The 27,948-nt window shown below is 45.5% G+C and overlaps 1 protein-coding gene across 2 annotated transcripts in view; it reads left to right on the top strand.

The window, feature by feature from the left end:
• ADGRD1 (adhesion G protein-coupled receptor D1) overlaps positions 1–27,948 on the top strand; it is a 634,610-nt gene that overhangs the window by 111,215 nt on the left and 495,447 nt on the right. For both annotated transcript variants that reach the window (XM_069215354.1, XM_069215353.1), the window contains 2 exons: positions 6,648–6,707; positions 17,239–17,359. In XM_069215354.1, coding sequence (XP_069071455.1) covers positions 6,648–6,707; positions 17,239–17,359 — 181 coding nt within the window. The remainder of the gene's footprint in view (positions 1–6,647; positions 6,708–17,238; positions 17,360–27,948) is intronic.

Here is a 27,948-nt window from a genome sequence, read left to right as displayed (position 1 = left end):
GTGAAGCTTGTCACCTGTCCAGTTACTATCCTCAGTGATAGGGAAGCTTGCATCGCTGCTGCAGCATCTCTGTGCTTGTGATGGAGAGCACTCCTGCCTTCTGTCCTGTAACTGTCCTTAGTGTTAGTGAAGCTTGTCACCTGTCCTGTAACTGTCCTCAGTGTTAGGGAAGCTTGCATCGCTGCTGCACATGTAGTGCATGATCTGTGCTTTTGATGGAGAGCACTCCTGCCTTCTGTCCTGTAACTGTCCTTAGTGTTAGTGAAGCTTGTCACCTGTCCTGTAACTGTCCTCAGTGTTAGGGAAGCTTGCATCGCTGCTGCAACATCTCTGTGCTTGTGATGGAGAGCACTCCTGCCTTCTGTCCTGTAACTGTCCTCAGTGTTAGGGAAGCTTGCATCGCTGTTGCAGCATCTCTGTGCTTGTGAGGGAGAGCACTCCTGCCTTCTGTCCTGTAACTGTCCTTGGTGTTAGTGAAGTTTGTCACCCGTGCTGTAACTGTCCTTGGTGTTAGTGAAGCTTGTCACCTGTCCTGTAACTGTCCTCAGTGTTAGGGAAGCTTGCATCACTGCTGCAGCATCTCTGTGCTTGTGATGGAGAGCACTCCTGCATTCTGTCCTGTAAATGTCCTTGGTGTTAGTGAAGCTTGCATCGCTGCTGCAGCATCTCTGTGCTTGTGATGGCGAGCACTCCTGCCTTCTGTCCTGTAACTGCTCTCAGTGTTAGGGAAGCTTGCATCGCTGTTGCAGCATCTCTGTGCTTGTGAGAGAGAGCACTCCTGCCTTCTGTCCTGTAACTGTCCTTGGTGTTAGTGAAGCTTGCATCGCTGTTGCAGCATCTCTGTGCTTGTGATGGAGAGCACTCCTGCCTTCTGTCCTGTAACTGTCCTTAGTGTTAGTGAAGCTTGTCACCCGTGCTGTAACTGTCCTTGATGTTAGTGAAGCGTGTCACCTGTCCTGTAACTGTCCTCAGTGTTAGGGAAGCTTGCATCACTGCTGCAGCATCCCTGTGCTTGTGATGGAGAGCACTCCTGCCTTCTGTCCTGTAACTGTCCTCAGTGTTAGGGAAGCTTGCATCGCTGCTGCAGCATCTCTGTGCTTGTGATGGAGAGCACTTCTGCCTTCTGTCCTGTAACTGTCTGTAGTGTTAGTGAAGCTTCTCACCTGTCCTGTAACTGTCCTCAGTGTTAGGGAAGCTTGCATTGCTGCTGCAGCATCTCTGTGCTTGTGATGGAGAGCACTCCTGCCTTCTGTCCTGTAACTGTCCTCAGTGTTAGGGAAGCTTGCATCGCTGCTGCAGCATCTCTGTGCTTGTGATGGAGAGCAGTCCGGCCTTCTGTCCTGTAACTGCTCTCAGTGATAGGGAAGCTTGCATCGCTGCTGCAGCATCCCTGTGCTTGTGAGGGAGAGCACTCCTGCCTTCTGTCCTGTAACTGTCCTTAGTGTTAGTGAAGCTTGTCACCTGTCCTGTAACTGTCCTTAGTGTTAGTGAAGTTTGTCACCTGTCCTGTAACTGTCCTCAGTGTTAGGGAAGCTTGCATCGCTGTTGCAGCATCTCTGTGCTTGTGAGGGAGAGCACTCCTGCCTTCTGTCCTGTAACTGTCCTCAGTGTTAGGGAAGCTTGCATCGCTGCTGCAACATCTCTGTGCTTGTGATGGAGAGCACTCCTGCCTTCTGTCCTGTAACTGTCCTCAGTGTTAGGGAAGCTTGCATCGCTGTTGCAGCATCTCTGTGCTTGTGAGGGAGAGCACTCCTGCCTTCTGTCCTGTAACTGTCCTTGGTGTTAGTGAAGTTTGTCACCCGTGCTGTAACTGTCCTTGGTGTTAGTGAAGCTTGTCACCTGTCCTGTAACTGTCCTCAGTGTTAGGGAAGCTTGCATCACTGCTGCAGCATCTCTGTGCTTGTGATGGAGAGCACTCCTGCATTCTGTCCTGTAAATGTCCTTGGTGTTAGTGAAGCTTGCATCGCTGCTGCAGCATCTCTGTGCTTGTGATGGCGAGCACTCCTGCCTTCTGTCCTGTAACTGCTCTCAGTGTTAGGGAAGCTTGCATCGCTGTTGCAGCATCTCTGTGCTTGTGAGAGAGAGCACTCCTGCCTTCTGTCCTGTAACTGTCCTTGGTGTTAGTGAAGCTTGCATCGCTGTTGCAGCATCTCTGTGCTTGTGATGGAGAGCACTCCTGCCTTCTGTCCTGTAACTGTCCTTAGTGTTAGTGAAGCTTGTCACCCGTGCTGTAACTGTCCTTGATGTTAGTGAAGCGTGTCACCTGTCCTGTAACTGTCCTCAGTGTTAGGGAAGCTTGCATCACTGCTGCAGCATCCCTGTGCTTGTGATGGAGAGCACTCCTGCCTTCTGTCCTGTAACTGTCCTTGGTGTTAGTGAAGCTTGCATCGCTGCTGCAACATCTCTGTGCTTGTGAGGGAGAGAACTCCTGCCTTCTGTCCTGTAACTGTCCTTAGTGTTAGTGAAGCTTGTCACCTGTCCTGTAACTGTCCTCCGTGTTAGGGAAGCTTGCATCGCTGCTGCACATGTAGGGCATGATCTGTGCTTTTGATGGAGAATACTCCTGCCTCCTGTCCTGTAACTGTCCTTAGTGTTAGTGAAGCTTGCCACCTGTCCAGTTACTATCCTCAGTGATAGGGAAGCTTGCATTGCTGCTGCAGCATCTCTGTGCTTGTGATGGAGAGCACTTCTGCCTTCTGTCCTGTAACTGTCTGTAGTGTTAGTGAAGCTTCTCACCTGTCCTGTAACTGTCCTCAGTGTTAGGGAAGCTTGCATTGCTGCTGCAGCATCTCTGTGCTTGTGATGGAGAGCACTCCTGCCTTCTGTCCTGTAACTGTCCTCAGTGTTAGGGAAGCTTGCATCGCTGCTGCAGCATCTCTGTGCTTGTGATGGAGAGCACTCCTGCCTTCTGTCCTGTAACTGTCCTCAGTGTTAGGGAAGCTTGCATCGCTGCTGCAGCATCTCTGTGCTTGTGATGGAGAGCAGTCCGGCCTTCTGTCCTGTAACTGCTCTCAGTGATAGGGAAGCTTGCATCGCTGCTGCAGCATCCCTGTGCTTGTGAGGGAGAGCACTCCTGCCTTCTGTCCTGTAACTGTCCTTAGTGTTAGTGAAGCTTGTCACCTGTCCTGTAACTGTCCTTAGTGTTAGTGAAGTTTGTCACCTGTCCTGTAACTGTCCTCAGTGTTAGGGAAGCTTGCATCGCTGTTGCAGCATCTCTGTGCTTGTGAGGGAGAGCACTCCTGCCTTCTGTCCTGTAACTGTCCTCAGTGTTAGGGAAGCTTGCATCGCTGCTGCAACATCTCTGTGCTTGTGATGGAGAGCACTCCTGCCTTCTGTCCTGTAACTGTCCTCAGTGTTAGGGAAGCTTGCATCGCTGTTGCAGCATCTCTGTGCTTGTGAGGGAGAGCACTCCTGCCTTCTGTCCTGTAACTGTCCTTGGTGTTAGTGAAGTTTGTCACCCGTGCTGTAACTGTCCTTGGTGTTAGTGAAGCTTGTCACCTGTCCTGTAACTGTCCTCAGTGTTAGGGAAGCTTGCATCACTGCTGCAGCATCTCTGTGCTTGTGATGGAGAGCACTCCTGCATTCTGTCCTGTAAATGTCCTTGGTGTTAGTGAAGCTTGCATCGCTGCTGCAGCATCTCTGTGCTTGTGATGGCGAGCACTCCTGCCTTCTGTCCAGTAACTGCTCTCAGTGTTAGGGAAGCTTGCATCGCTGTTGCAGCATCTCTGTGCTTGTGAGAGAGAGCACTCCTGCCTTCTGTCCTGTAACTGTCCTTGGTGTTAGTGAAGCTTGCATCGCTGTTGCAGCATCTCTGTGCTTGTGATGGAGAGCACTCCTGCGTTCTGTCCTGTAACTGTCCTTAGTGTTAGTGAAGCTTGTCACCCATGCTGTAACTGTCCTTGATGTTAGTGAAGCGTGTCACCTGTCCTGTAACTGTCCTCAGTGTTAGGGAAGCTTGCATCACTGCTGCAGCATCCCTGTGCTTGTGATGGAGAGCACTCCTGCCTTCTGTCCTGTAACTGTCCTTGGTGTTAGTGAAGCTTGCATCGCTGCTGCAACATCTCTGTGCTTGTGATGGAGAGCACTCCTGCCTTCTGTCCTGTAACTGTCCTTGGTGTTAGTGAAGCTTGCATCGCTGTTGCAGCATCTCTGTGCTTGTGATGGAGAGCACTCCTGCCTTCTGTCCTGTAACTGTCCTCAGTGATAGGGAAGCTTGCATCGCTGCTGCAGCATCTCTGTGCTTGTGATGGAGAGCACTCCTGCCTTCTGTCCTGTAACTGTCCTCAGTGTTAGGGAAGCTTGCATCGCTGTTGCAGCATCTCTGTGCTTGTGATGGAGAGCACTCCTGCCTTCTGTCCTGTAACTGTCCTTAGTGTTAGTGAAGCTTGTCACCTGTCTTGTAACTGTCCTCAGTGTTAGGGAAGCTTGCATCACTTCTGCAGGATCCCTGTGCTTGTGATGGAGAGCACTCCTGCCTTCTGTCCTGTAACTGTCCTTGGTGTTAGTGAAGCTTGCATCGCTGCTGCAACATCTCTGTGCTTGTGATGGAGAGCACTCCTGCCTTCTGTCCTGTAACTGTCCTTGGTGTTAGTGAAGCTTGCATCGCTGTTGCAGCATCTCTGTGCTTGTGAGGGAGAGCACTCCTGCCATCTGTCCTGTAACTGTCCTTGGTGTTAGTGAAGCTTGCATCGCTGTTGCAGCATCTCTGTGCTTGTGAGGGAGAGCACTCCTGCCTTCTGTCCTGTAACTGTCCTCAGTGTTGGGGAAGCTTGCATTGCTGCTGCAACATCTCTGTGCTTGTGATGGAGAGCACTCCTGCCTTCTGTCCTGTAACTGTCCTTAGTGTTAGTGAAGCTTGTCACCTGTCCTGTAACTGTCCTTAGTGTTAGTGAAGTTTGTCACCTGTCCTGTAACTGTCCTCAGTGTTAGGGAAGCTTGCATCGCTGTTGCAGCATCTCTGTGCTTGTGAGGGAGAGCACTCCTGCCTTCTGTCCTGTAACTGTCCTCAGTGTTAGGGAAGCTTGCATCGCTGCTGCAGCATCCCTGTGCTTGTGAGGGAGAGCACTCCTGCCTTCTGTCCTGTAACTGTCCTTAGTGTTAGTGAAGCTTGTCACCCGTGCTGTAACTGTCCTCGGTGTTAGTGAACTTTGCATCGCTGCTGCAACATCTCTGTGCTTGTGAGGGAGAGCACTCCTGCTTTCTGTCCTGTAACTGTCCTTGGTGTTAGTGAAGCTTATCACCTGTCCTGTAACTGTCCTCAGTGTTAGGGAAGCTTGCATCGCTGCTGCAACATCTCTGTGCTTGTGATGGAGAGCACTCCTGCCTTCTGTCCTGTAACTGTCCTTGGTGTTAGTGAAGCTTGCATCGCTGTTGCAGCATCTCTGTGCTTGTGATAGAGAGCACTCCTGCCTTCTGTCCTGTAACTGTCCTTAGTGTTAGTGAAGCTTGTCACCTGTCCTGTAACTGTCCTCAGTGTTAGGGAAGCTTCTCACCTGTCCTGTAACTGTCCCCAGTGTTAGTGAAGCTTCTCACCTTTCCAGTAACTATCCTCAGTGATAGGGAAGCTTGCATCGCTGCTGCAGCATCTCTGTGCTTGTGATGGAGAGCACTCCTGCCTTCTGTCCTGTAACTGTCCTCAGTGTTAGGGAAGCTTACATCGCTGCTGCAACATCTCTGTGCTTGTGATGGAGAGTACTCCTGCCTTCTGTCCTGTAACTGTCCTTAGTGTTAGGGAAGCTTGTCACCTGTCCTGTAACTGTCCTTAGTGTTAGGGAAGCTTGTCACCTGTCCTGTAACTGTCCTTAGTGTTAGGGAAGCTTGTCACCTGTCCTGTAACTGTCCTTAGTGTTAGGGAAGCTTGTCACCTGTGCTGTAACTGCCCTCAGTGTTAGGGAAGCTTGTCACCTGTGCTGTAACTGTCCTCAGTGTTAGGGAAGCTTGTCACCTGTGCTGTAACTGTCCTCAGTGTTAGGGAAGCTTGTTACTTGTCCCATAACTGTCATTAGTGTTAGGGAAGCGTGTTACCTGTCCTGTAACTATCCTTAGTGCTAGAGGAAGCTTGTCACCTGTCCTGTAACTGTCCTTAGTTTTAGGGAAGCATGCCACCTGTCCTGTAACTATCCTTAGTGTTAGGGGAAGCTTGCCACCTGTGCTATAACTGTCATTAGTGTTAGGGAAGCTTGTCACCTGTCCTGTAACTATCCTTAGTGCTAGGGGAAGCTTGCCACCTGTGCTGTAACTGTCATTAGTGTTAGGGAAGCTTGTCACCTGTCCTGTAACTATCCTTAGTGCTAGGGGAAGCTTGTCACCTGTCCTGTAACTGTCCTTAGTGTTAGGGAAGCTTGTTACCTGTGCTGTAACTGTCCTCAGTGTTAGGGAAGCTTGTCACCTGTGCTGTAACTGTCCTTAGTGTTAGGGAAGCTTGTCACCTGTGCTGTAACTGACAATAGTTTTAGGGGAAGCTTGCAGCACTGGCGCTCGTGGAGTGAATGTTCTGTTTCTGTTGTTGTGATGAAGAACACTCCTGCTTTCTGCCCTGTGACTGCCCTAGGTGTCAGGGATGCTATCTGAGCGGTGCAGTCAGGGGGGAGCAGGGGATAAGCTAGAGCCTGAAAGGACTTCTTGGTGACGTTGTGCCTTGTGTCTAGGTGTTCCTCGAGACCGTGGGAGAGGTGCTCGGGATGGCGGACTGGGCCGACTTGTCACAGGTAAGATCAGGAGATAAACTTTTACCAAACTTTACCTTATGATGCCACAGTCAGCAGATGATGATGTAACCTGGCAGAAGGTGTAAACATTAATGCTGTGAACACTTATGGGCCAGAATGGGGCAGCGTGTCGCCTATGGTCAGTGTGGGGGTCCTAACTGATTCCTAAAATCATGTGAGATTTTAGAAAATTCTTTCTTTTTTTGGATACGATGGAGCTCTCTTCTGTTCTCCTAGAGGTTATATCATCATGAGGCCTTCATCTTTACTGCATTGAACATGTGCAGGTGGTTGGACAGGTGTTTTTGGTGCGTGCTCCAGCCCGGGTTCCTCGTCACTGGGGTTGCCCTTGTGAAGGTTTGCGCGGGTTGGGCCGCCAGCTGCCCCTTCACCTGTCCGGTGATCTGGATTTCGGTGCTTCATCTGGGGCTTTAAGCGCTATGTGAGATACAATTACAGTGTAAATCTGAAACCCGTCTTTAATGGAACTTCTGCCGAAAAAAAGGAATCTGCCCCCCCCTCTCTTCAAAGCACCAACTGTCCAAAGGCGCACTAAAGCCAGACTCTCCCTTCCAGACCCGCTCTCCACCATCACCGAGCGTCCTATTTCCTTTTGTTTTCCATTGTGAATCTCCTTCCTTCCCCTTCCTGTCTCCTCTGCCATTGCCCCCTCTCCAGCCGTCATCCTTGTCTTAACACCTACCCACGCCTGATCGTCTTCCCATTCTCCACTGTGCTCACTGAGGGAGCATAGTTATCAATAGTGCAGCAGGTGCAGTGGCACCGGGGCCCTCTGAACTCCAGTTATGGCTCTGTGAAACTACCCAGCTTGCTTGCACCGCAGCCTGGGGCACCCTTCTTTGGACCCTGGGAGGAACGACTAAGCAATGGTGGTAACTGGACAGGACCAGTGAGCAATGGGAGAGCCCCACTTAGCCCCTAAACATGCCATCCTGCTTTACCAATGTGGTCATGCCACCTCCAGGATCATGGTTTGAGGGTCATATGGGGCCAAGGCCAACATGGGGAAGTCCAAGAAACTGAAATGGAGTAAAACACAAAAATACCAAAATATTCCCTCAGTGGGGGCCTGATTTAGAACTCGGAGGACAGGTTAGTCCCTCACAAGGATGACATATGTCCATTAAGTCCTATGGGATTTAGATTATGGTGGACGGGGTATCCATCACCATTGTGTTGGAGTAACCCATCCGCTGAGTTCTAAATCAGGCCGTAAGCCTCATGAAACAGAACTAGGGCCCTCGACAACACTGCAGCAGGTGTAAACTAAATTTACAGTTTTGAGCTCAAACTGTGGAAGAGTCCAGTTGAACCGGGGCCCCTGCTGCCTTTAAACCTAACTGGTGGTGTTTTATTGATACAGTTGTGTTTTCTTGTTGATGTCACAGCAGTGACCACATCCTCAGTCCTTTAACAACTGCAAACAATCCAAGCCTTCTCCTCTGTCAGTGTGTTTAGGGGTTATGCTACAGTTTCCAGCCCCCTTCCCTCGCCCACGATCATTTCCCTTCCCCACCCCACCCCAGTATCAAATACTCTTTTTATGATCACATAACACACATGAGGACCTCAGCACATGGCAGCCAGATGACTGCTGAGCCCAGGAATGTCTACCATCAGGCGCCTGCTGCTGATCGACAGAGATTGTTTCTCAATAAAGACTATGGCTTCAAGATGGCGTTAAATATCAAAGGGGGCCCTAGCAGGTGGGTGTTTTAGAAGGTTAATAAAATGAGCTAAAAATAGAGAGTTCAAGCAAAGAATTCAGATGAACGTGATCACTGCAGCAGAAGGCCACGTGGTGTACGTGACAGCCCATCTATAGGGGCAGAAATGATGGGGTTTCTTGGTACCAGAGGAGGGAAAGAGACTACGGAAATTACATTAAAAGTTTCAGGAAACAACATATAACTTTGGCTTGGGGAAATCAGACTCTGTGCAGTCAATGCTGTTAGTTGAGTTAGGCCTTTTTCGACTCCCTTTTCCTTCCCTGAGGGGCTGCAAGTGACCATATGTTCCTGGGGCTGCCTTGGGCCTTTGCAGAAAGTAACAAGCATTGACAAAGCCAATTGTTTTGGCTTTTGTGTAGTGAACAGTTTTTAGTGTTGAGAGTGGCTTCTTCCCATAGCCACACTGACACCTCAGAACCAGACTTCTTGCACTGGGATGAAATGCTGGGACAGTTCCCTGATGATGAAACGTGGGGACAGGTGAACTATTCAAAAATATTTGTGGGAACAACATTTAGAGAGGAAGCAGTACTTTGTAAGGTACAGATGAGGATAAATGAGTAAGGTCTGTGAGTGAGGGACACCGCAGAGCTATGAGTGAAGTGTGGGTCAGTACTCCTAAGAGTGCCCCTTGAGGTGATGGTGCCTGTGCCCAGGAGGTACCAGTGAGTGGTACATAAACCTGGGAGGACTTTTGGCAGCATTTCCAGCAACCCCACAGACAAAGCTTCTCTCTGCTGATGAAGGGCTGAACCCAGAAACACGTGTCCAGAGATTTACAGCACTTGCTGCACCTACTAAGGTGAAAAACTAGAGTTTACTTTAAGGATATATAACAAACTTGTACTGCATTTACCATAATGCACTGGGGCTGACTGCATGCTGGAGTGTGAGGCAGGGTGCTCCCCTTTTCTATTTTGGCAATCTGACAAATATTGGGGAAAATGGAGGGTTCAGATTTACTATTCTAACTCCATTCTAACAAACATTAGAGAAAGTGTACACATTGAGACAGTCAGATTGAGTACATTCAGATGAGTGCCTGTTAAAAGTATCCATAATAAATTATATCAGACGTATACATAAAAACTTTAAAAAGTATTTTGTAATTAAAGATCTAAAAAATGGATAAAATCATCACTAAAAAATTTGAACTTTTTGCAAGTATATCAGAACTGTAAAGAATGTTCAGTTTTTCATATACATCATTGTAAGAATCCAAAGTATCCCTCAAACTCCCCTTATAACACACAAACATTTAAGAAAGGTAATAGAATTGGTCATGATAATGACAATTTTTTACCACAAAAATTATAATTTCTAATGTGTATATTAAATTAAATACAGTGTAGTATTATAAATGTGACTTAAAAACCCAAATATAATATAATTATTAAAAAGAAAAAGACCTTGAAAATGTCACAAAATTTTCCAATCCCACAAATTTTGCTGAAGTGACAAAAAAATTAGGCCAGATGCAGAAAGGACAAACTATATTTTGACTCTGGGTGTGCCGTCGAAGGGTTTTGGCACCAAGCATGGTGAGTGTGTGAGGGTAAGGAGATACGTGACAGTTGTAGGGTACATCCTAAGGGGTCCATGGTGCATGAATGTGTCTCTGAGCCTGAGGTGAAGGAATCAGGAGATGTGAGGGCAGAGGTGTGGGGTACAGCTGCAGTAGCGTTGAGGGTCTCTGGAGAGGTCGGGGAGAGATGAAGGGGGGTTGAGGAGCTCTGGGGAAAAATGTTACCAGCGAGGGTTACTTCTGGAGGCAGCGGAAGAGGTTAACTGGAAATCAGGACCCAGGCCTGGAAGCACCAGGCATTCTCCAGAGATGTTCTACAACTGTTAGGATGGCCAGCATTATCTGGTTTACTGTTTAGGTGAATGGGCTTGTTTTTGTATCACATGTCACCATTGCCTTAGGATGATTGAGGCCTGTAGGTGCACCCCAATGTAAGTACAGTGCAGTAGAGCAAGGGCTTCTGTACTGGGGTCAGAGACAGCAGGCAGAGACTTTCACTCTGCCTCAGAGCACCCTGGCTGGGTGCTCCGTCCAATACTTACGCTGCTTTCATGCTGCCAGCATGAAAGCAGGGTTGGGATTGGACGCAGGGCAGGCTGGGAACCTGTGTCTGCAGTCCAGTCGAGGAGTGGATCCAAGCGACGAGGCTCGGGATAAAAGGTAAGTTAAAAGAAATATATATATATATTATATAAAACAAAATTGTTGTGCCTCCCTGCGCGTCGCCCTGTCCCTTTTCTCTCCCGTGAGCCTCCACTGCATCCGCATGGATGTGGGTATGCATGCATCAGTGACATCAGCATGGAATGCTGTGTACATTGTGGGTATGCACGCAGGAATTATGTAATGATGGAATGCTATGTGACTTTAATGGGAATACACACGAGTGACAGCATGGAATGCTGGGTAACTTGTGGGTATGCACGAAGAAATGACATCAGCATGCAATGCTGTGTAACATGTACATGCACGCATGTATGACAGCATGGAAAGCTGGGTAACTTGTGTGTATGCCCGCATGTATGAAAGCATGGGTAACTTGTGGGTATGCACACAGGAATTACATCATCATGGTAAGCTGTTTAACTTGTGGCTATGAATGGCTCAATGACGTCAGCATAGAATGCTGTGTAAAAACATGCAGGAATTACATGCAGGAATTACATCATGATCGACTGCCATGTGACATTAATGGGAATACATGCATGAATGACCGCATGGAATGCTGTGTGACAGTGAAGATGCATGTAGGAGTGACGTCAGGATAGAATGCTGTGTAACTTATAGGTATGCACGCATGTATGACCGCATGGAATGCTCTATAACTTGTGGGTATGCACACAGGAATGACAGCATGGAATGCTGTATAACTTGGGGGTATGCATGCATCAGGGAAATCAGCATGGAATGCTGTGTAACTTATGGGAATGCAAGCATCAGTGACATCAGCATGGAATGCTGTGTAACTTGTGGGAATGCAAGCAGGAATTACATTGTGATGTAATGCTATGTGACATTAATGGGAATACACGCAAGAATGACGGCATGGAATGCTGTGTGACAGTGGAGATGCATGTAGGAGTGACGTCAGCATGGAATGCTGTGTAACATATTGGTATGCATGCATGCATGACAGCATGGAATGCTCTATAACTTGTGAGTATGCACACAGGAATGACAGCATGGAATGCTGTGTAACTTGGGGGTATGCATGCATCAGGGACATCAGCATGGAATGCTGTGTAACTTATGGGAATGCAAGCATCAGTGACATCAGCATGGAATGCTGTGTAACTTGTGGGAATGCAAGCAGGAATTACATTGTGATGTAATGCTATGTGACATTAATGGGAATACACGCATGAATGACGGCATGGAATGCTGTGTGACAGTGGAGATGCATGTAGGAGTGACGTCAGGATGGAATGCTGTGTAACATATTGGTATGCATGCATGACAGCATGGAATGCTCTAACTTGTGAGTATGCACACAGGAATGACAGCATGGAATGCTGTGTAACTTGGGGGTATGCATGCATCAGTGACATCAGCATGGAATGCTGTGTAACTTGTGGGAATGCAAGCAGGAATTACATTGTGATGTAATGCTATGTGACATTAATGGAAATACATGCATGAATGACGGCATGGAATGCTGTGTGACAGTGGGGATGAATGTAGGAGTGATGTCCGGATGGAATGCTGTGTAACAGTGGGAATGCACATAAAAGTGATGTCATGATTGAATGTTGTGGAACGGTGGGAATGCATGTACAAGTCAGCTCAGCATGGAATGCTGGGTGACATTAGTGGGAATGACTCACAAGTGACATCAGCATGGGATGCTGGGTGACCTTAGTGGAAATGTGTGCACGAGTGACATCAGCACAGAATGCTGGGTGACATTAGAATGCATGCACAAGTGACATCAGGGAGGAATACTGTGTGGCTATTGGGAATGCACGCAGGCATGACAGGGTGGAATGTTATGTGACATTGAAGGGAATACACGCATGAATGACAGCATGCAATGGTGCGTGACATTGGTAGGTTTGCATGCAGAGTGACATCAGCAAGGAATGTGCGAATGGCTATGATGTCACTGGAATGTGAAATGATGCTGACATCATACATGACTCTGCTCGCGAGCATCTCTAGGTGCAATGGGCCAAGGGGCAGCTGGGTGCTTTGGTGGCATGAGATATGTAGCGCTACAGATGCCCACTCATATCAGAGTTCATCAACCTGCTTTGATCTCGGAAGCAGAACGAGGTGTCCAGGTCACCCCCTTTTTAGGGGGTAGAGAGTTGCCACCCTTGCCCAATCTTTGCGGTATCCTCACAACGCTTGTCCTATAAAGACTCCTTCCTTTTATGACATTAAAATGTGTTACAGCTTTGGGATGCTTTTAAAGCAGCAGCGTGAGGATTCACAAGAAGATTTGTTTCACAAAATAAATAATCTGTGAAGGCTCGATCGAATCAATTACTCGATAAAATTAAAATACTTGAGTATAGTTACCATCACTCTAAAGACGAGATCTCCTTGAAGCATCTTATTGATGTTAAATTCACTTTTAATAGATTAACTTCAAATGCCGCCTATATTTATTAAAAAGCAGTGCTTGATGTTAGGGGGGCCAAAGTAAAACAAGAAAATTATTGGCAAACTACTTGAAAATCAAACAAGATAGAACCAGGATAGAAATTTAAAGGACCATTGGTGGAACTACTCTTTTTTTAAAGACATGGCTATTTAAGGTGAATTTGTTAATTTCTATACAAATCTTTACTCCCCAGAGTCACAACTCTGGCACTCAGATCGGGCCAGCTATTTTCAATCCCTTCCACCCTCTCAATCCAGACATATCGACTTTGGCTCCTAAGGTACAGATAGTTTATTATCAGAAATCGCCCGGGCAGTCTGTCATACAAAGAGGGATAGCCCCTGGATCTGATGGTTTTACTATCAAATTCTATAGTCACTTTGCAAAATTCCTTCTTCCCATACTTTCACTTTTGTTTAACTCCTTCATCAACAGTGGTATTTCTCAAAGCTCCTTCCAAGACGCCATGATTTGTTTAATTCTGAGAGATAATAAGGATCTCTTGCGGTGTAGAAACGATTGTCCCATTTCCAGAGTTAACAAAGACTACAACATTTTTGCAAAAATGTTATCACTGTGTATTGATCCTATATTATCTGATCTCATAGGTCCAGAACAATTTGGTTTTGTTAAAGGCAGACTGGTCTCTGACAGTAAGGCATCCACACTGGACCATTCTATAGCTGCTATTGCTTTGGGTGCAGAAAACGTTTTAGATAGGATCAGTTGGGATTTTATGTTTTGTGCACTAAAATGGATTGTTTTCCTCCCAAACGCATTGCTTTAATATCCTTGTTATGTACAGGTCCTGATGCTGCAATTTTTGTCAGTGGTGTCTGATTACGTTCCCTTGTTTAGAGGTGTACGCCAAAGATGCCCGTATCTCCTCATTTGTTTGTTATTGCGCTGAAATCCTTTTTAACCAAAGTTAGACACGACCCACACATCTTTGGATTAAAAACTGAGGCACAACAAATTAATCTCTCAGTTTATGCTGGTGACGTCCTTCTGTATTGCTTTAACCCTACCGACTCCTTTCCCGGACCTCGTCACTCCTTTCTCCCAAGCGTCAGGTTAACTGGCTCAATAATGATAACTCAGAAATTCTACCTCTAAATGTTGTATGTAATAAGCAACTTTTTGCTCATAATGGTTTTCTACCTCTAAATGTTGTATGTAATAAGCAACTTTTTGCTCATAATGGTTTTGCCTGGCAACCCACAAAAATTACATATTTAGGGCTATGGTTTTCACACACTATTAAATATGCTCTTAAATTCAACTTCGATTATATTACTAAGACCCTAAATGATAATATCACCCGATGGCACCTATTATATCTTTAGTGGTGGGGCAGGATCGATTCTATCAAAATGACGCTCACTCCTCTGATTTTATATATTATCTCTATGATTCCTATTCTTATTCCTGATTATTATTTTAAAAGAATAGATTCCCTTTTATCAAAATTTCATTGGGAAGGCAAATGACCTTGCATAGCTCTATCAATTTTAAAAAGAGACACATCTGAAGGAGGCCTCAAATTTCCCAACTTTAAGAAATATCATTTTGCTTTCTCTTTAAAGCAATCTGCTCGATGGCTTTCTCCGGACCACTCCTTGCATCCTCCTTTATGGATATTATTAGAAAAATCCCATTTCCCCTTTCGAATTCAAGGAAGTTTTCGCTTTCACTTTCACAACTAATCTCTCTCAAATACGTACTCTACTTGGTACCCATTCTAATAACATTTTTAAGCATCTTTTACCCTCTACCTATTCCTTGGTGGCCACTTTTTAACAACAATCTGTTTCGCACAATAAATCCCTCCAAATTAACAGCCTTTCTATATATTGGAAAAAATGGGGAGCTAAAAGGTTGTGCTGGATATCGCATTTTTTTTTTAAGGATGATAAGATCCTCTCCTTTTCTGATCTCCAATCTTAATTTTCTCTCCAATTCACTGCTTGAACACAATATGAACTTTTGTGTACCTCCCTCACTCATTAAATTTCCATACTACCTCATAAAGCCTCCATTCCCCAGCTATTCATTTCCCTTTATTAGGTACTAACCCTTCAGCTTCTAGTATTTGTAAGTCAATGCATGTAACTCATGATGGAGCCAAATCAAAGATTGAGTTATTTTTGGAGAAGGATTTCATGGAATGTTGGTCCGCTGCTCTATGGGATAAGCTATGGCTTAAACTTCATAAATCCACTTCAGCTGCAAATACTACACAGACCTCCTTTTTTGTTTACCACAGTTTATTATTGACTCCCATGACCCTGAAATCCTTTTCTCCAACTTCAAGCTCCTCCTTTTGGTCCTGTTCATGCTCAAATGCTGATTTGAAACATATGTTGTTCGAATGTTGTCTCATTTTCCAGTTTTGAAAACTGGTATGGCAGCACATTAATAACATTTTCAAGGTTAATATTCTGATTAAGTAATGTTTTCCTGGGCAGTCTAGCTCCTCAGTGGCCTCACATAACTCCAAGTTATAAGTTTATTAGAGTTATTATTAGCTGTTGCTTTCCATGTAATACCATCTAATTGGAAACAAGTTCATAATGTCCCTTTTTGATCTTGGTGGAAAGCTATATGTTTCCCCCACAGATTGTATCGTACCCATGGTCCTCATTTACAAGAATCTGACGCATCGCCATTGATGCGTCCGATTTCTTGCAGTTCCCGCACATCACCTAACAACATCATAGATGCTCTTTATTTACAATTCAGAGCTCCATGGCGCATGTTTTCCCAGATGTGTCCGAAATTCAAATGCACCTGTTGGGACAAAACACACGCATTGCTGAAGTAGCATTGTTAAAGTGATGCAACTCCAGCAATATGAGGAGTCTTCAATAGGAAAAAGCCCTGCGTCAATTTTAACGCCTGCTCCAAGCTGGTGGTAAAATATTGACGCAGTGAAGTCTGAGAATGATGCAGTAAAATGTTGTAAATTTCACTGCATGAGTTCTGCGTGGCTTTTCCCGTGGGAACGCCTACCCTGCATACATTTTACCTGGTGCAGGTATAATGTGATGCAGGGCTTTACAAACTGAGGCATTGGGCCCAAAGCATCAGTTTGTAAGTATGGAGCAGTGTAGTGCACTGCTAGTGTCACTGCAGCGTGAAAACATTATGCATCGGTGGTGCAGAGGGCTTTGTAAATGAGGCCCCATGTCTCTCCTATATCGTTGGCTATAAGGAGAGATCTGTTATGGCTTCCCATGGCTGTTTATTTATTCTGCCTCTAGTTCACGTGTAAATAATGCCATTACTGTGTCTGCTGAGGTAAGGAAGACTCCTTGAACTCATGTATCAGCCTAGTCATATTTATATTATTAAATTCTTATACAGTGTTACAAATGTGTATAAGAAATATGTACTTTTCTCTTTTACACAAGGACTATAGTTTCTTATTATTGATTTATTTTCAACTATGTTGCATAGTTGTATATATTCTTATTCCGTCACTTTCTACCCCCTTATGCACCTCATACATTTTATACAACTTTATACAGCATAACATGTATTTTTCTCATTTTTCCTATCTGTAGTTTAATAGGTTCTACTTGGTATGTATTTTATATTATACTTATTACATCTGCTTTATTTGGCTATCTTTGCTTATGTAAATTTGCTGTTCATTGTTCTAATTAAACTCAAACTAAAAAGAATTGTGTTAGGGCTAGTGTGCCACCATCTGCACCACTGACTGCCAGGGCACTGACACCTCAGAAGGGCGTTAGTCAAGCGGGTGGAAGGGGGAGGAGTGAGCCAAGGCTGTCTCTGTGGGATCTGAAGGTGCAGAACTGCCCATCACTTATGATCATCAAGTGGTTTATGACCCACATAGGGACTGATCTATGGGGCACTGACATTCAGTGGCAGGCCCTGGCTTCTACAAAGGTTATTGGGCTGGAATGTGACTGACTCAGTCCCAGCCCTACTGGAAATCGTTCAACTCCACATATGTCCACCCACCCGTGATATTCTTCCATGAAGGTATGTCCTGGCCATTGACTGGAGGGAGGGTCTCTTTCGCTGCCCACCGGGCACCCCGGGCTGGTTTTAAATGTCTTTTCATGCCAGTAGTGCCCTGCCATGTGCCTCATTCAACACCTACTCTTTTCTCACCAGACTCAGCCGATGGTCGGAGGAGTGATCGACACCGTCGACAAGGTCATGACCCACATGGTGAACAGCGTGAAGGACACCACAACATCCCTCGTGAAAATCGAGGGCACATCATCTGTGGCAGGTAGGATTCATCTTCTGGAAACATGGTATCTTTATTTGGAGTTGTTTAGTGCTTGGTCTGCCATTATCATTCAACCCGCTATATTACTCAGCAGAAATGCACACCGTGTTTATAACTCTGGTCTCGGGTCTGGGACATCTTGAGCATTTTGGGGGCTTGGGGCCGAAAGTATTTTGGGGGAGACCTGATCAGAACAGCTTTGAATTTATGATCCATTTTTCTCTCTTTCAAGCCCTCTTTGTTAAGTTACTGAGAGTGCACCGGGACAGTCCTCCAAATTCTAAATTTGTTACATCTATTAGTGATAGTGACGTGTGTTTTCAAGATTGTAACAGAGCAGAAGCTCACTAATAGTGCAAATAATCTGTGTTTCACCCTCCCATTTCTCATAGGTGAGGTCTTGTTTTGATCTAAAAAAAGATATATATATATATATATAAAAAACAGTGGCAGTCCCCGCTGTATAGTTATGACCTAGTTATCATATGAATAGCTTTTGTTTGGTTTGCTAATAACTTTGGTGCAGTTTGACAAATCTTCAAGAAACTTACCCAAAAAACAAAGGGCCTGATTTAGAGGTTGGCAGACGGGTTACTCCATCACCAATGTGACAGATATGCCGTCCGCTGTATTACGATGCTATTATATCCGATGGAAATCTTAATGTGATGAACAGGATAGCCGCCATGTTTGTGATGGAGTCATCCCTCCACCGACATCGAAATCAGGCCCCTGCATCTTAAATCTTGGACAGGGCAGCTTGAGGGATCCTGAGCACTGACCAGAGCATGGGGGACTTTCACCTTCAGGAGCTTTCAAGGTTAAAAACCGAGGGCTGTATTTAAATATAAAGCTGTCCATGGGGACCAGGTGTGCAGGGGCCCTCCCAGACTGCAGTCTGCTGCCTGTGTTGAGGGCTGATGGCTGCTATGACCCAGTGAGGGCAGCTGGACAAAAACATTTAATTTAGCTTAATTTTAGGGCCACCTAATTGGTAATTGTGAACCACGTCTCCATGTCTCTGAAGCTCGGTGGGGCTTCACTGGGCCCAGGATGCTCAAAAGGTCCAGTTCAAGGCGCTTTGTTGATGCACCCGGGCTTCCATGGGTGTTTTTTTTAAACTTTGGAATCCTTCCCCTTTCCCACTAGCAGCTTGCGCTCTGAACAGCACGAAGTATTAGCATTTTCCGTATTAAAAGCTGGAATGCTTTGGGGAAGGGCATACTCAGGACTTGTACCTCACCTTTGGAATCATTTACCGAGTTCCCTTCATCAGACCAAGAATCATGGAGCTTTTCTGAAAACATTAAAGACAGTTTCACTAATCTTTGTGACTTGCTGATGGCTCTCGCAGTGGTAGTGCCACGATGCCTTGGGTCAATGTGCACTTAAAAAGCGCTTGAGTCACTCACGCTAAAATAATTCCATTTTAGGAATACTGTGCACATAAAAATGCCCCATCCGCTTGTGAATACTGTGCACCTATCCACTCACAGCCCACTTGGGAATACTGTGCACGTAACCACGCCCCATCCATTTATGAAAACTGTGGACTAAGCTAAACACAGCTCACTTGGGAATACTGTGCACATCAAAACGCCCCGTCCGTTTGTGAAAACTGTGGACTAAGCTAAACACAGCTCACTTGGGAATACTGTGCACATAACCACGCCCCATCCGTTTGTGAAAACTGTGGACTAAGCTAAATACAGCTCACTTGTGAATACTGTGCACCTATCCACTCACAGCTCACTTGTGAATACTGTGCACATAACCAGGCCCCATCCATTTGTGAATACTGCGCACCTGTCCACTCATAGCCCACTTGTGAATACTGTGCTATCCACTCACAGCTCACTTGTGAATACTGTGCACATAACCACGCCCCATCCATTTGTGAATACTGCACACCTGTCCACTCATAGCCCACTTGTCAATACTGTGCACATAACCACGCCCCATCCATTTGTGAAAACTGTGCACTAAGCTAAACACAGCTCACTTGTGAATACTGTGCACATATCCACTTACAGCCCACTTGTGAATACTGTGCCCATGAACACAATCCATCCATTTGTGAATACTGTGCACCTATCCACTCACAGCTCACTTGTGAGTACTGTGAACATAACCATGCCCCATCCATTTGTGAATACTATGCACCTATCCACTCACAGCTCACTTGTGAATACTGTGCACATAACCACGCCCCATCCGTTTGTGAATACTGTGCACCTATCCACTCACAGCTCCTTTGTGAATACTGTGCACATAACCACACCCCCTCCATTTGTGAAAACTGTGCACTAAGCTAAACACAGCTCACTTGGGAATACTGTGCACCTATCCACTCACAGCCCACTTGTGAATACTGTGCCCATAAACATGATCCATCCATTTGTGAATACTGTGCACATATCCACTCACAGCCCACTTGTGAATACTGTGCCCATAAACACAATCCATCCATTTGTGAATACTGTGCACCTATCCACTCACAGCTCACTTGAGTACTGTGCACATAACCATGCCCCATCCATTTGTGAATACTATGCACCTATTCACTCACAGCTCCCTTGTGAATACTGTGCACATAACCACGCCCCATCCATTTGTGAAAACTGTGCACTAAGCTAAACACAGCTCACTTGGGAATACTGTGCACCTATCCACTCACAGTCCACTTGTGAATACTGTGCCCATAAACACGATCCATCCATTTGTGAATACTGTGCACCTATCCACTCACAGCTCACTTGTGAGTACTGTGCACATACCATGCCTCATCCATTTGTGAATACTGTGCACTAAGCTAAACACAGCTCACTTGTGAATACTGTGCACATAACCACTCACAGCCCACTTGTGAATACTGTGCCCATAAACACAATCCACCCATTTGTGAACACTGTGCACCTGTCCACTCACAGCTCCCTTGTGAATACTGTACACATAACTACGCCCCATCCATTTGTGAATACTGTGCACCTATCCACTCACAGCTCCCTTGTGAATACTGTGCACATAACCACGCCCCATCCATTTGTGAATATTGTGCACCTGTCCACTCACACCTCACTTGTGAATACTGTGCACATAACCACACCCCCATCCACTTGTGAATACTGTGCACCTATCCACTCACAGCTCACTTGTGAATACTGTGCACATAACCACACCCCATCCACTTGTGAATACTGTGCATCTATCCAATCACAGCTCACTTGTGAATACTGTGCACATAACCACGCCCCATCCATTTGTGAATACTGCACACCTGTCCACTCATAGCCCACTTGTGAATACCGTGCACAAAACCACGCCGCATCCGTTTGTGAATACTGTGCATCTATGCACTCACAGCTCACTTGTGAGTACTGTACACATAAACACGATCCATCCATTTGTGAAAACTGTGCACCTATCCACTCACAGCTCACTTGTGAGTACTGTGCACATAACCATGCCCCATCCATCTGTGAATACTATGCACCTATCCACTCACAGCTCACTTGTGAATACTGTGCACATATCCACTCACAGCCCACTTGTGAATACTGTGCCCATAAACACAATCCATCCATTTGTGAATACTGTGCACCTATCCACTCACAGCTCACTTGTGAGTACTGTGCACATAACCATGCCCCATCCAATTGTGAATACTATGCACCTATCCACTCACAGCTCACTTGTGAATACTGTGCACATAACCACGCCCCATCCGTTTGTGAATACTGTGCACCTATCCACTCACAGCTTCCTTGTGAATACTGTGCACATAACCACGCCCCATCCATTTGTGAAAACTGTGCACTAAGCTAAACACAGCTCACTTGGGAATACTGTGCACCTATCCACTCACAGCCCACTTGTGAATACTGTGCCCATAAACACGATCCATCCATTTGTGAATACTGTGCACCTATCCACTCACAGCTCACTTGTGAGTACTGTGCACATAACCATGCCCCATCCATTTGTGAATACTGTGCACCTATCCACTCACAGCTCACTTGTGAATACTGTGCACATAACCACACCCCCATCCACTTGTGAATACTGTGCACCTATCCACTCACTTGTGAATACTGTGCACATAAACACGATCCATCCATTTGTGAAAACTGTGCACCTATCCACTCACAGCTCACTTGTGAGTACTGTGACCATAACCACGCCCCATCCATTTGTGAATACTGTGCACCTATCCACTCACAGCTCAGTTGTGAATACTGTGCACATAACCACGCCCCATCCATTTGTGAAAACTGTGCACTAAGCTAAACACAGCCCACTTGTAAATACTGTGCACCTATCCACACACAGCTCAGTTGTGAATACTGTGCACACAACCACCCCCATCCATTTGTGAAAACTGTGCACCTATCCACTCACAGCTCACTTGTGAATACTGTGCACATAACCACGCCCCATCCATTTGTGAAAAATATGCACTAAGCTAAACACAGCTCACTTGGGAATACTGTGTACATAACCACGCCCCATCCATTTGTGAAAACTGTGCACTAAGCTAAACACAGCTCACTTGTGAATACTGTGCACATAAACACGATCCATCCGTTTGTGAATACTGTGCAGCTGTCCACACACAGCTCAGTTGTGAATACTGTGCACATAAACGCGATCCATCAGTTTGTGAATATTGTGCCTCTATCTACACACAACTCGTTTGTGAACACTGTACACATAAACATGCACGATCCATTTATGGATACTGTGGACATAAACATACCCCATCTATTTGTAAATACTGTGTACATATCCATACACAGCTCATTTGTGAATACCGTGCACTTATCCACACACAGCTCCTTTGTGAATACTGTACACATAAACACACCCCATACATTTGTGAATACTGTGCATCTATCTACACACAACTCAGTTGTGAATACTGTGCACATAACCACGTTCCATCCATTTGTGAAAACTGTGCACTAAGCTAAATACAGCTCACTTGTGAATACTGTGCACATAACCACGCCCCATCCATTTGTGAAAACTGTGCACTAAGCTAAACACTGCTCACTTGTGAATACTGTGCACATAAACACGATCCATCCGTTTGTGAATACTGTGCAGCTGTCCACACACAGCTCACTTGTGAATACGGTGCACATAAACACGATCCATCCGTTTGTGAATATAGTGCCTCTATCTACACACAACTCGTTTGTGAACAATGTACACATAAACATGCACGATCCATTTATGGATACTGTGGACATAAACATACCCCATCTATTTGTAAATACTGTGTACATATCCATACACAGCTCATTTGTGAATACCGTGCACTTATCCACACACACAGCTCCTTTGTGAATACTGTACACATAAACACACCTCATACATTTGTGAATACTGTGCATCTATCTACACACAACTCGCTTGTGAATACTGTGCACATAAACATTCACGATCCATTTATGGATACCGTGCACATACACACACCCTATTAATTTCTGAATATTGTGTGTGAACTCATCCACTAACCGCTCACTTGTGAATACTGAGCACATAAACGCCCCCATCCATTTATGGATACTGTGCACATAACCACACCCTAGCCATGCTTGGACTCTGTGCCCACTCACACCCGTGCTCAACTTACCAGTGCATTCTATAGGCTTATCCATACAGGCTTCATTAATGTGCACTGTGCCCGGAGCAATGCACACGAGGTACTGACTACGGTTCCGTTAACAACACCAATGCTTTGGAACTATCAGCGCTGGTATCACCCGCATCCTTTGTGTCAGTTTATTGAGGTGAGCGACATCTTGCGGCGTGGAGCAGAAATGGCACCTACAGGTCACAGTCTCTCGTGATTTAGCTAGTGAACCACGCGCAGCCCTGTGAAAACCCCATGGACCGCAGAATCTACCACTGTGTAAAGATTTGCAAAGCCTGAGGCCAACGTGATAGTTTACAATTTCCCCCACCCCCTCCCGGGGTAGCCAGTAGTCACATTTAAGGCCTATGAGTTGTAATGTGGCCGTCTAATATCACTTTAATATAGCGCCTTGAGTGTGCCTCGTGACCCCGGGGCGCTTTAAACTCTACGTCTTCGGACTCCTTCCTTCTCGACCTCAGAACAAAGCTCTGCTACCTCTTGTCGATGTCACCGGAGGGTGTTGGGGGGCCTCCTAGCAGGGGCTGACGCTGCTGACGGGGTCTACAATTCCCGGGAATACCTATTTTGGGGAGAAATATGACGCTCCTGAAATGAGATTTACGAGCCAGGCCCGGGCTGGGCGAACCTTGCAGGTTTTGCATAAACATCGGGAGACATAAATATTTAGTGCGAGTTACATTAAATTAATCCGAGAGGGAGCCGAGCATCCCGGCTGCATGCACAGCCGCCTCTTCCGAAGGTACCGCTGCACTGGTTGCCATGACGACCTCCTCAGCCTCCTCTCATCATCAGACGCGCAGGGGAAGCGCTGGGGATGTCAGAAGTGATAATGTGAGCTCTGCAGGCCGACGCATGAACAGGGGGCGCAACAAACCCTCAAAAATGTGCTCCGTACTTTATCCTTCCCAGCTCTATTTCGTTCATTATATTGGTTCCGAAGCTGTTTTCTTCCACTGTCTCGATTCTCGCTTTTTTTTTGTGGCTTTGGGATAGGAAACGTTTTCATCTTTGTGGTTTCAAATGTTTCCTGTTCATTAGAGCCACTAAAGAGTAACTGTGTGTGTGTGTGTGTGTGTGTGTGTGTGTAATGTGTGTGTGTGTATATATATATGTGTGTATATATATATATATGTGTATATATATATATATATATAAATATATATGTGTATATATATATATATATATATTATTTTATTTTATTTTTTCACTGTAAAAACAAAGATTACAGGGACTTTACAGCTAGGAAATAGAATTTATAAAAACCCCATAAAGTTAAAAAAAAAAAAAGGTTACTGGGACGTTATAGTTAGGCTCACATATTAAACGTACAAAACCATAGTAATTCACCTGTAATAGTTAGTTATCTTAAGTAACTATAACTCACATCCTAAGGTAACTAAAACTCACGCCCACACCAGGCACAGTTATTTTGTCAAAAAGTTTACCGCAAATATTACATTGATATTGTCAATGATGTTATCAATGATGTCGTAAGTGCTGTAATTTGTGGGGTAATTAGCAGTGCATTGCGAGGGCGCGAGTTAAAGTTGCCTTAGGGCAAGGGGAGGGCAATGCACGGGCTCCATCTCCCAAGCCTCAAATGGGGTGAAGACCCCGTTCCTCGGGCTGGTATTACAATAATGGGAAGGAGCTTCGCCCAGACCCCTCCCTGAGCTGTGGTTTCGCCCTGGGGATCTCTCACTGGGGCTGACTCCATCAGTCAGCATTGTCTCGGGGACACTGTGGTTTCCCTGCACGCAAGAGCGTGGGGAGGGAAGTCTAATGTACTCCCACACAGTGGGAGCAAAGGAAGAGCTGTTCCCACGCGATGGGAGCAATGCTGACTCCCCCTGCAGCCCGGATGGGTGCAAGCAGGGCATGGCGGTGCTGCTGAGGCCTTGAGATAACAGGTCTGCTTATATATGTTTGTATGCTGACCCCTTCATTAAGCCAACAGGCACCCCTTTTATGGCGTGGGCTTGACATTATGGATGGTAATAAAATATTCGTTTACATTAAAAAAAAAAAAACGTAAAATTAACTTAAAAAAACAATGATTGAAGTGACGTTATGGTTATGTTAATATCTTATTTTGCATTACAAAAACTTCAGAAATTAATTGAAGTAAACAGAGGTTAAAGGGATGTTATAGTTAGGTGAAAACATCAGTTAAAACATACCATTTTAAACTAACAAAACCACTGAAAATCACTACGTCTAGTTATCTCTAGTAACTATAACTCATTTCCTAAAGTAACTATACCTTCTATAACTTGTACCAATAATTATGACCCAGATTTCATCACTCATGACGTGTTCTATGACATCATTGATAACATCAATGCACCATCTGAAATTACATCATTGATGACAGCACTGTGCATGGCTGGGGCACATGATGGTAACGCGCTGTCCAAATAAAGTACTTTACATGTGTCAACAAGTGCCAGTAATTCCAATGGAAGTGTTGAATAACTTCTATGAAGTGCCAGGACTGTCTCCTGAGAGTACATACGGCCCTACTGAGGAGTGTCAGTACTGTCCAATGAAAGTATATACAGCTCTACTGAGGAATGCTAACACTGTCCATTGAAGGTATATACATCCCCACTGAGGAGTGCCAGTGATGTCCACTGAAAGTGTATACAGCCCACGGAGGAGTGCCAGTACTGTCCAATGAAAATATATACTGCCCTACTGAAGTGTGCCAGTACTGTCCAATGAAAGTATATACAGCCCTGCTGAGGAGTGCCAGTACTGTCCAATGAAAGTATATACAGCCCTACTGAGGAGTGCCAGTATTGTCCAATGAAAATATATACTGCCTTACTCAGAAGTGCCAGTACTGTCCAATGAAAGTATATACTGCTGTACTGAGGAATGCTAACACTGTCCATTGAAGGTATATACATCCCCACTGAGGAGTGCCAGTACTATCCAATGAAAGTATATACAGCCCACGGAGGAGTGCCAGTACTGTCAAATGAAAGTACATACAGCTGTACTGAGGAGGGCTAATACTGTCCAAATGAAGGTATATAATCCCCACTGAGGACTGCCAGTACTGTCCAATGAAAGTATATACAGCCCTACCAAGGAGTGCCGGTACTGTCCAATGAAAGTATATACGGCCCTACTGAGGAGTGCCAGTACTGTCCAATGAAAGTATATACAGCCCTACCAAGGAGTGCCGGTACTGTCCAATGAAAGTATATACGGCCCTACTGAGGAGTGCTAATACTGTCCAATGAAAGTATATACGGCCCTACTGAGGAGTGCCAGTACTGTCCAATGAAAGTATATACGGCCCTACTGAGGAGTGCCAGTACTGTCTCCTGAAAGTATATACACCATATTGAGGAGTACCAGTACTGTCCAATGAAAGTATATACGGCCCTACTGAGGAGTGCCAGTACTGTCTCCTGAAAGTATATACACCATATTGAGGAGTACCAGTACTGTCCAATGAAAGTATGTACAGTCCTACTGAGTAGTGCCAGGACTGTCCAATGAAAGCATAGACAGTCCCACTGATGAGTGCCAGAACTGTATGGTATAACCGGTTCATCAGTGAGGTGCAGCTTGGATACTACGGCACTGTAAGCAAAGGACGCAGAATCAGTCACACCTAAGACATCGCAATGAAATGACGAAAGGTGGTGGGTGGAGTGCTTGCAGAAGTCTCAGCCACTGACTATTACATTGACCACATTCCAGTTTATCGTTTTTTTGTCCACTTTGCTAGTCCCAATAAAGAGACGCCATATTTGGCTCCGTCTTGGTCCTGCTCCAATTGAAAAAGCCCACCCTGTCCTGCCAGGAACAGGGGGAAACCCCAGAATGGGGTTTTAGGTGGTAGCCAGGGGTAGTGAGGTCTGCCCCCAGGTGGTTTGGGGAAATGAGGTGCAGTCAGTTGGGACTGACCCTTCAAAGGATATCCTGGGTGTTTTGGGCTACATGGGAGCCCAAGGTAGCCAAGTTTGCATATATGTAGGCTATTGTTGGACTTCTATCCCACCATTTGGGGGATTGGTGTCCCGGTGGCTGACGACTCAATTAGTGTAGGTTTACATTTTTCCCTCCCTCCCACCCCTTAGTCCTATTTTGTTTGGGTTACATCATTCCTTATGGCAAGTACATACTGGTTGCCTGTTTTCTGTGGGACAGGTGCACATAGAGGGTTTCTTGCTGTATGTAGTTGTCGCTTGAGACAGGTGTGTAGCTGTGGCATGGAAAGTTTTTACGGAATGTTGCAGAACGTTATGTGAACTTTACATTGATAAACAAGCAATGGGGGGATAAACAAAAAAGTTTTGGTTAAGGGGTAGTTCATTAGAGGTTAGTTATTTAGAGCTAAGATTTATAGTTTGAGATTGAAAGAGTATGTAAAAAGTTGGACATCAGGATAGAACTATGAGCGGCCTAGTGGGGAGGGGTTTTTGTGGGTGGTAGGATAGTTGGGATTCAGGGGTAGGTTTTGGTAGTAAGTTAATTGTTAGTGAGGAGTTAGTTTTATAAGGCCATTGGCCCAGGTTTTTGATTGTTAATGTGTACCTCTTTCAATAAAAGAGGCCTTTTCCACGCTTCAAAAAGGGTCCGTTTTTGTCAGCACCCTATTTTGCAATGCGTTCAGCCTTGTTGCAGAGAGCAAACCCTTCGTAAGTAGAGATGCCACTCATGGGGCTTGAAGCACTGGTGAAAAGGAAAACTGGACTGTTTACTAGATTCAGACTATGGCCCTCATTATGAGTGCAGCGGTCTTTTCTGAAGATCGCTGTGGCTGCCGGAAGACCGCCAGTGCTGGCGGTCTTCGAACTGCCATGTTATGACTGCCAGTGGAAATCTGCACTGTCAGAAGTCAGATATCTAGCAGCATTCATCACGGTAGTCGACAACGCTTAGGCAGTTCCACTGCCGGCACTGCCAT

This window comes from Pleurodeles waltl, chromosome 11 (genome assembly GCF_031143425.1).
Source record: "Pleurodeles waltl isolate 20211129_DDA chromosome 11, aPleWal1.hap1.20221129, whole genome shotgun sequence".
Classification (NCBI taxonomy): domain Eukaryota; kingdom Metazoa; phylum Chordata; class Amphibia; order Caudata; family Salamandridae; genus Pleurodeles; species Pleurodeles waltl.
This window is presented reverse-complemented; position numbering and strand designations above follow the sequence as displayed.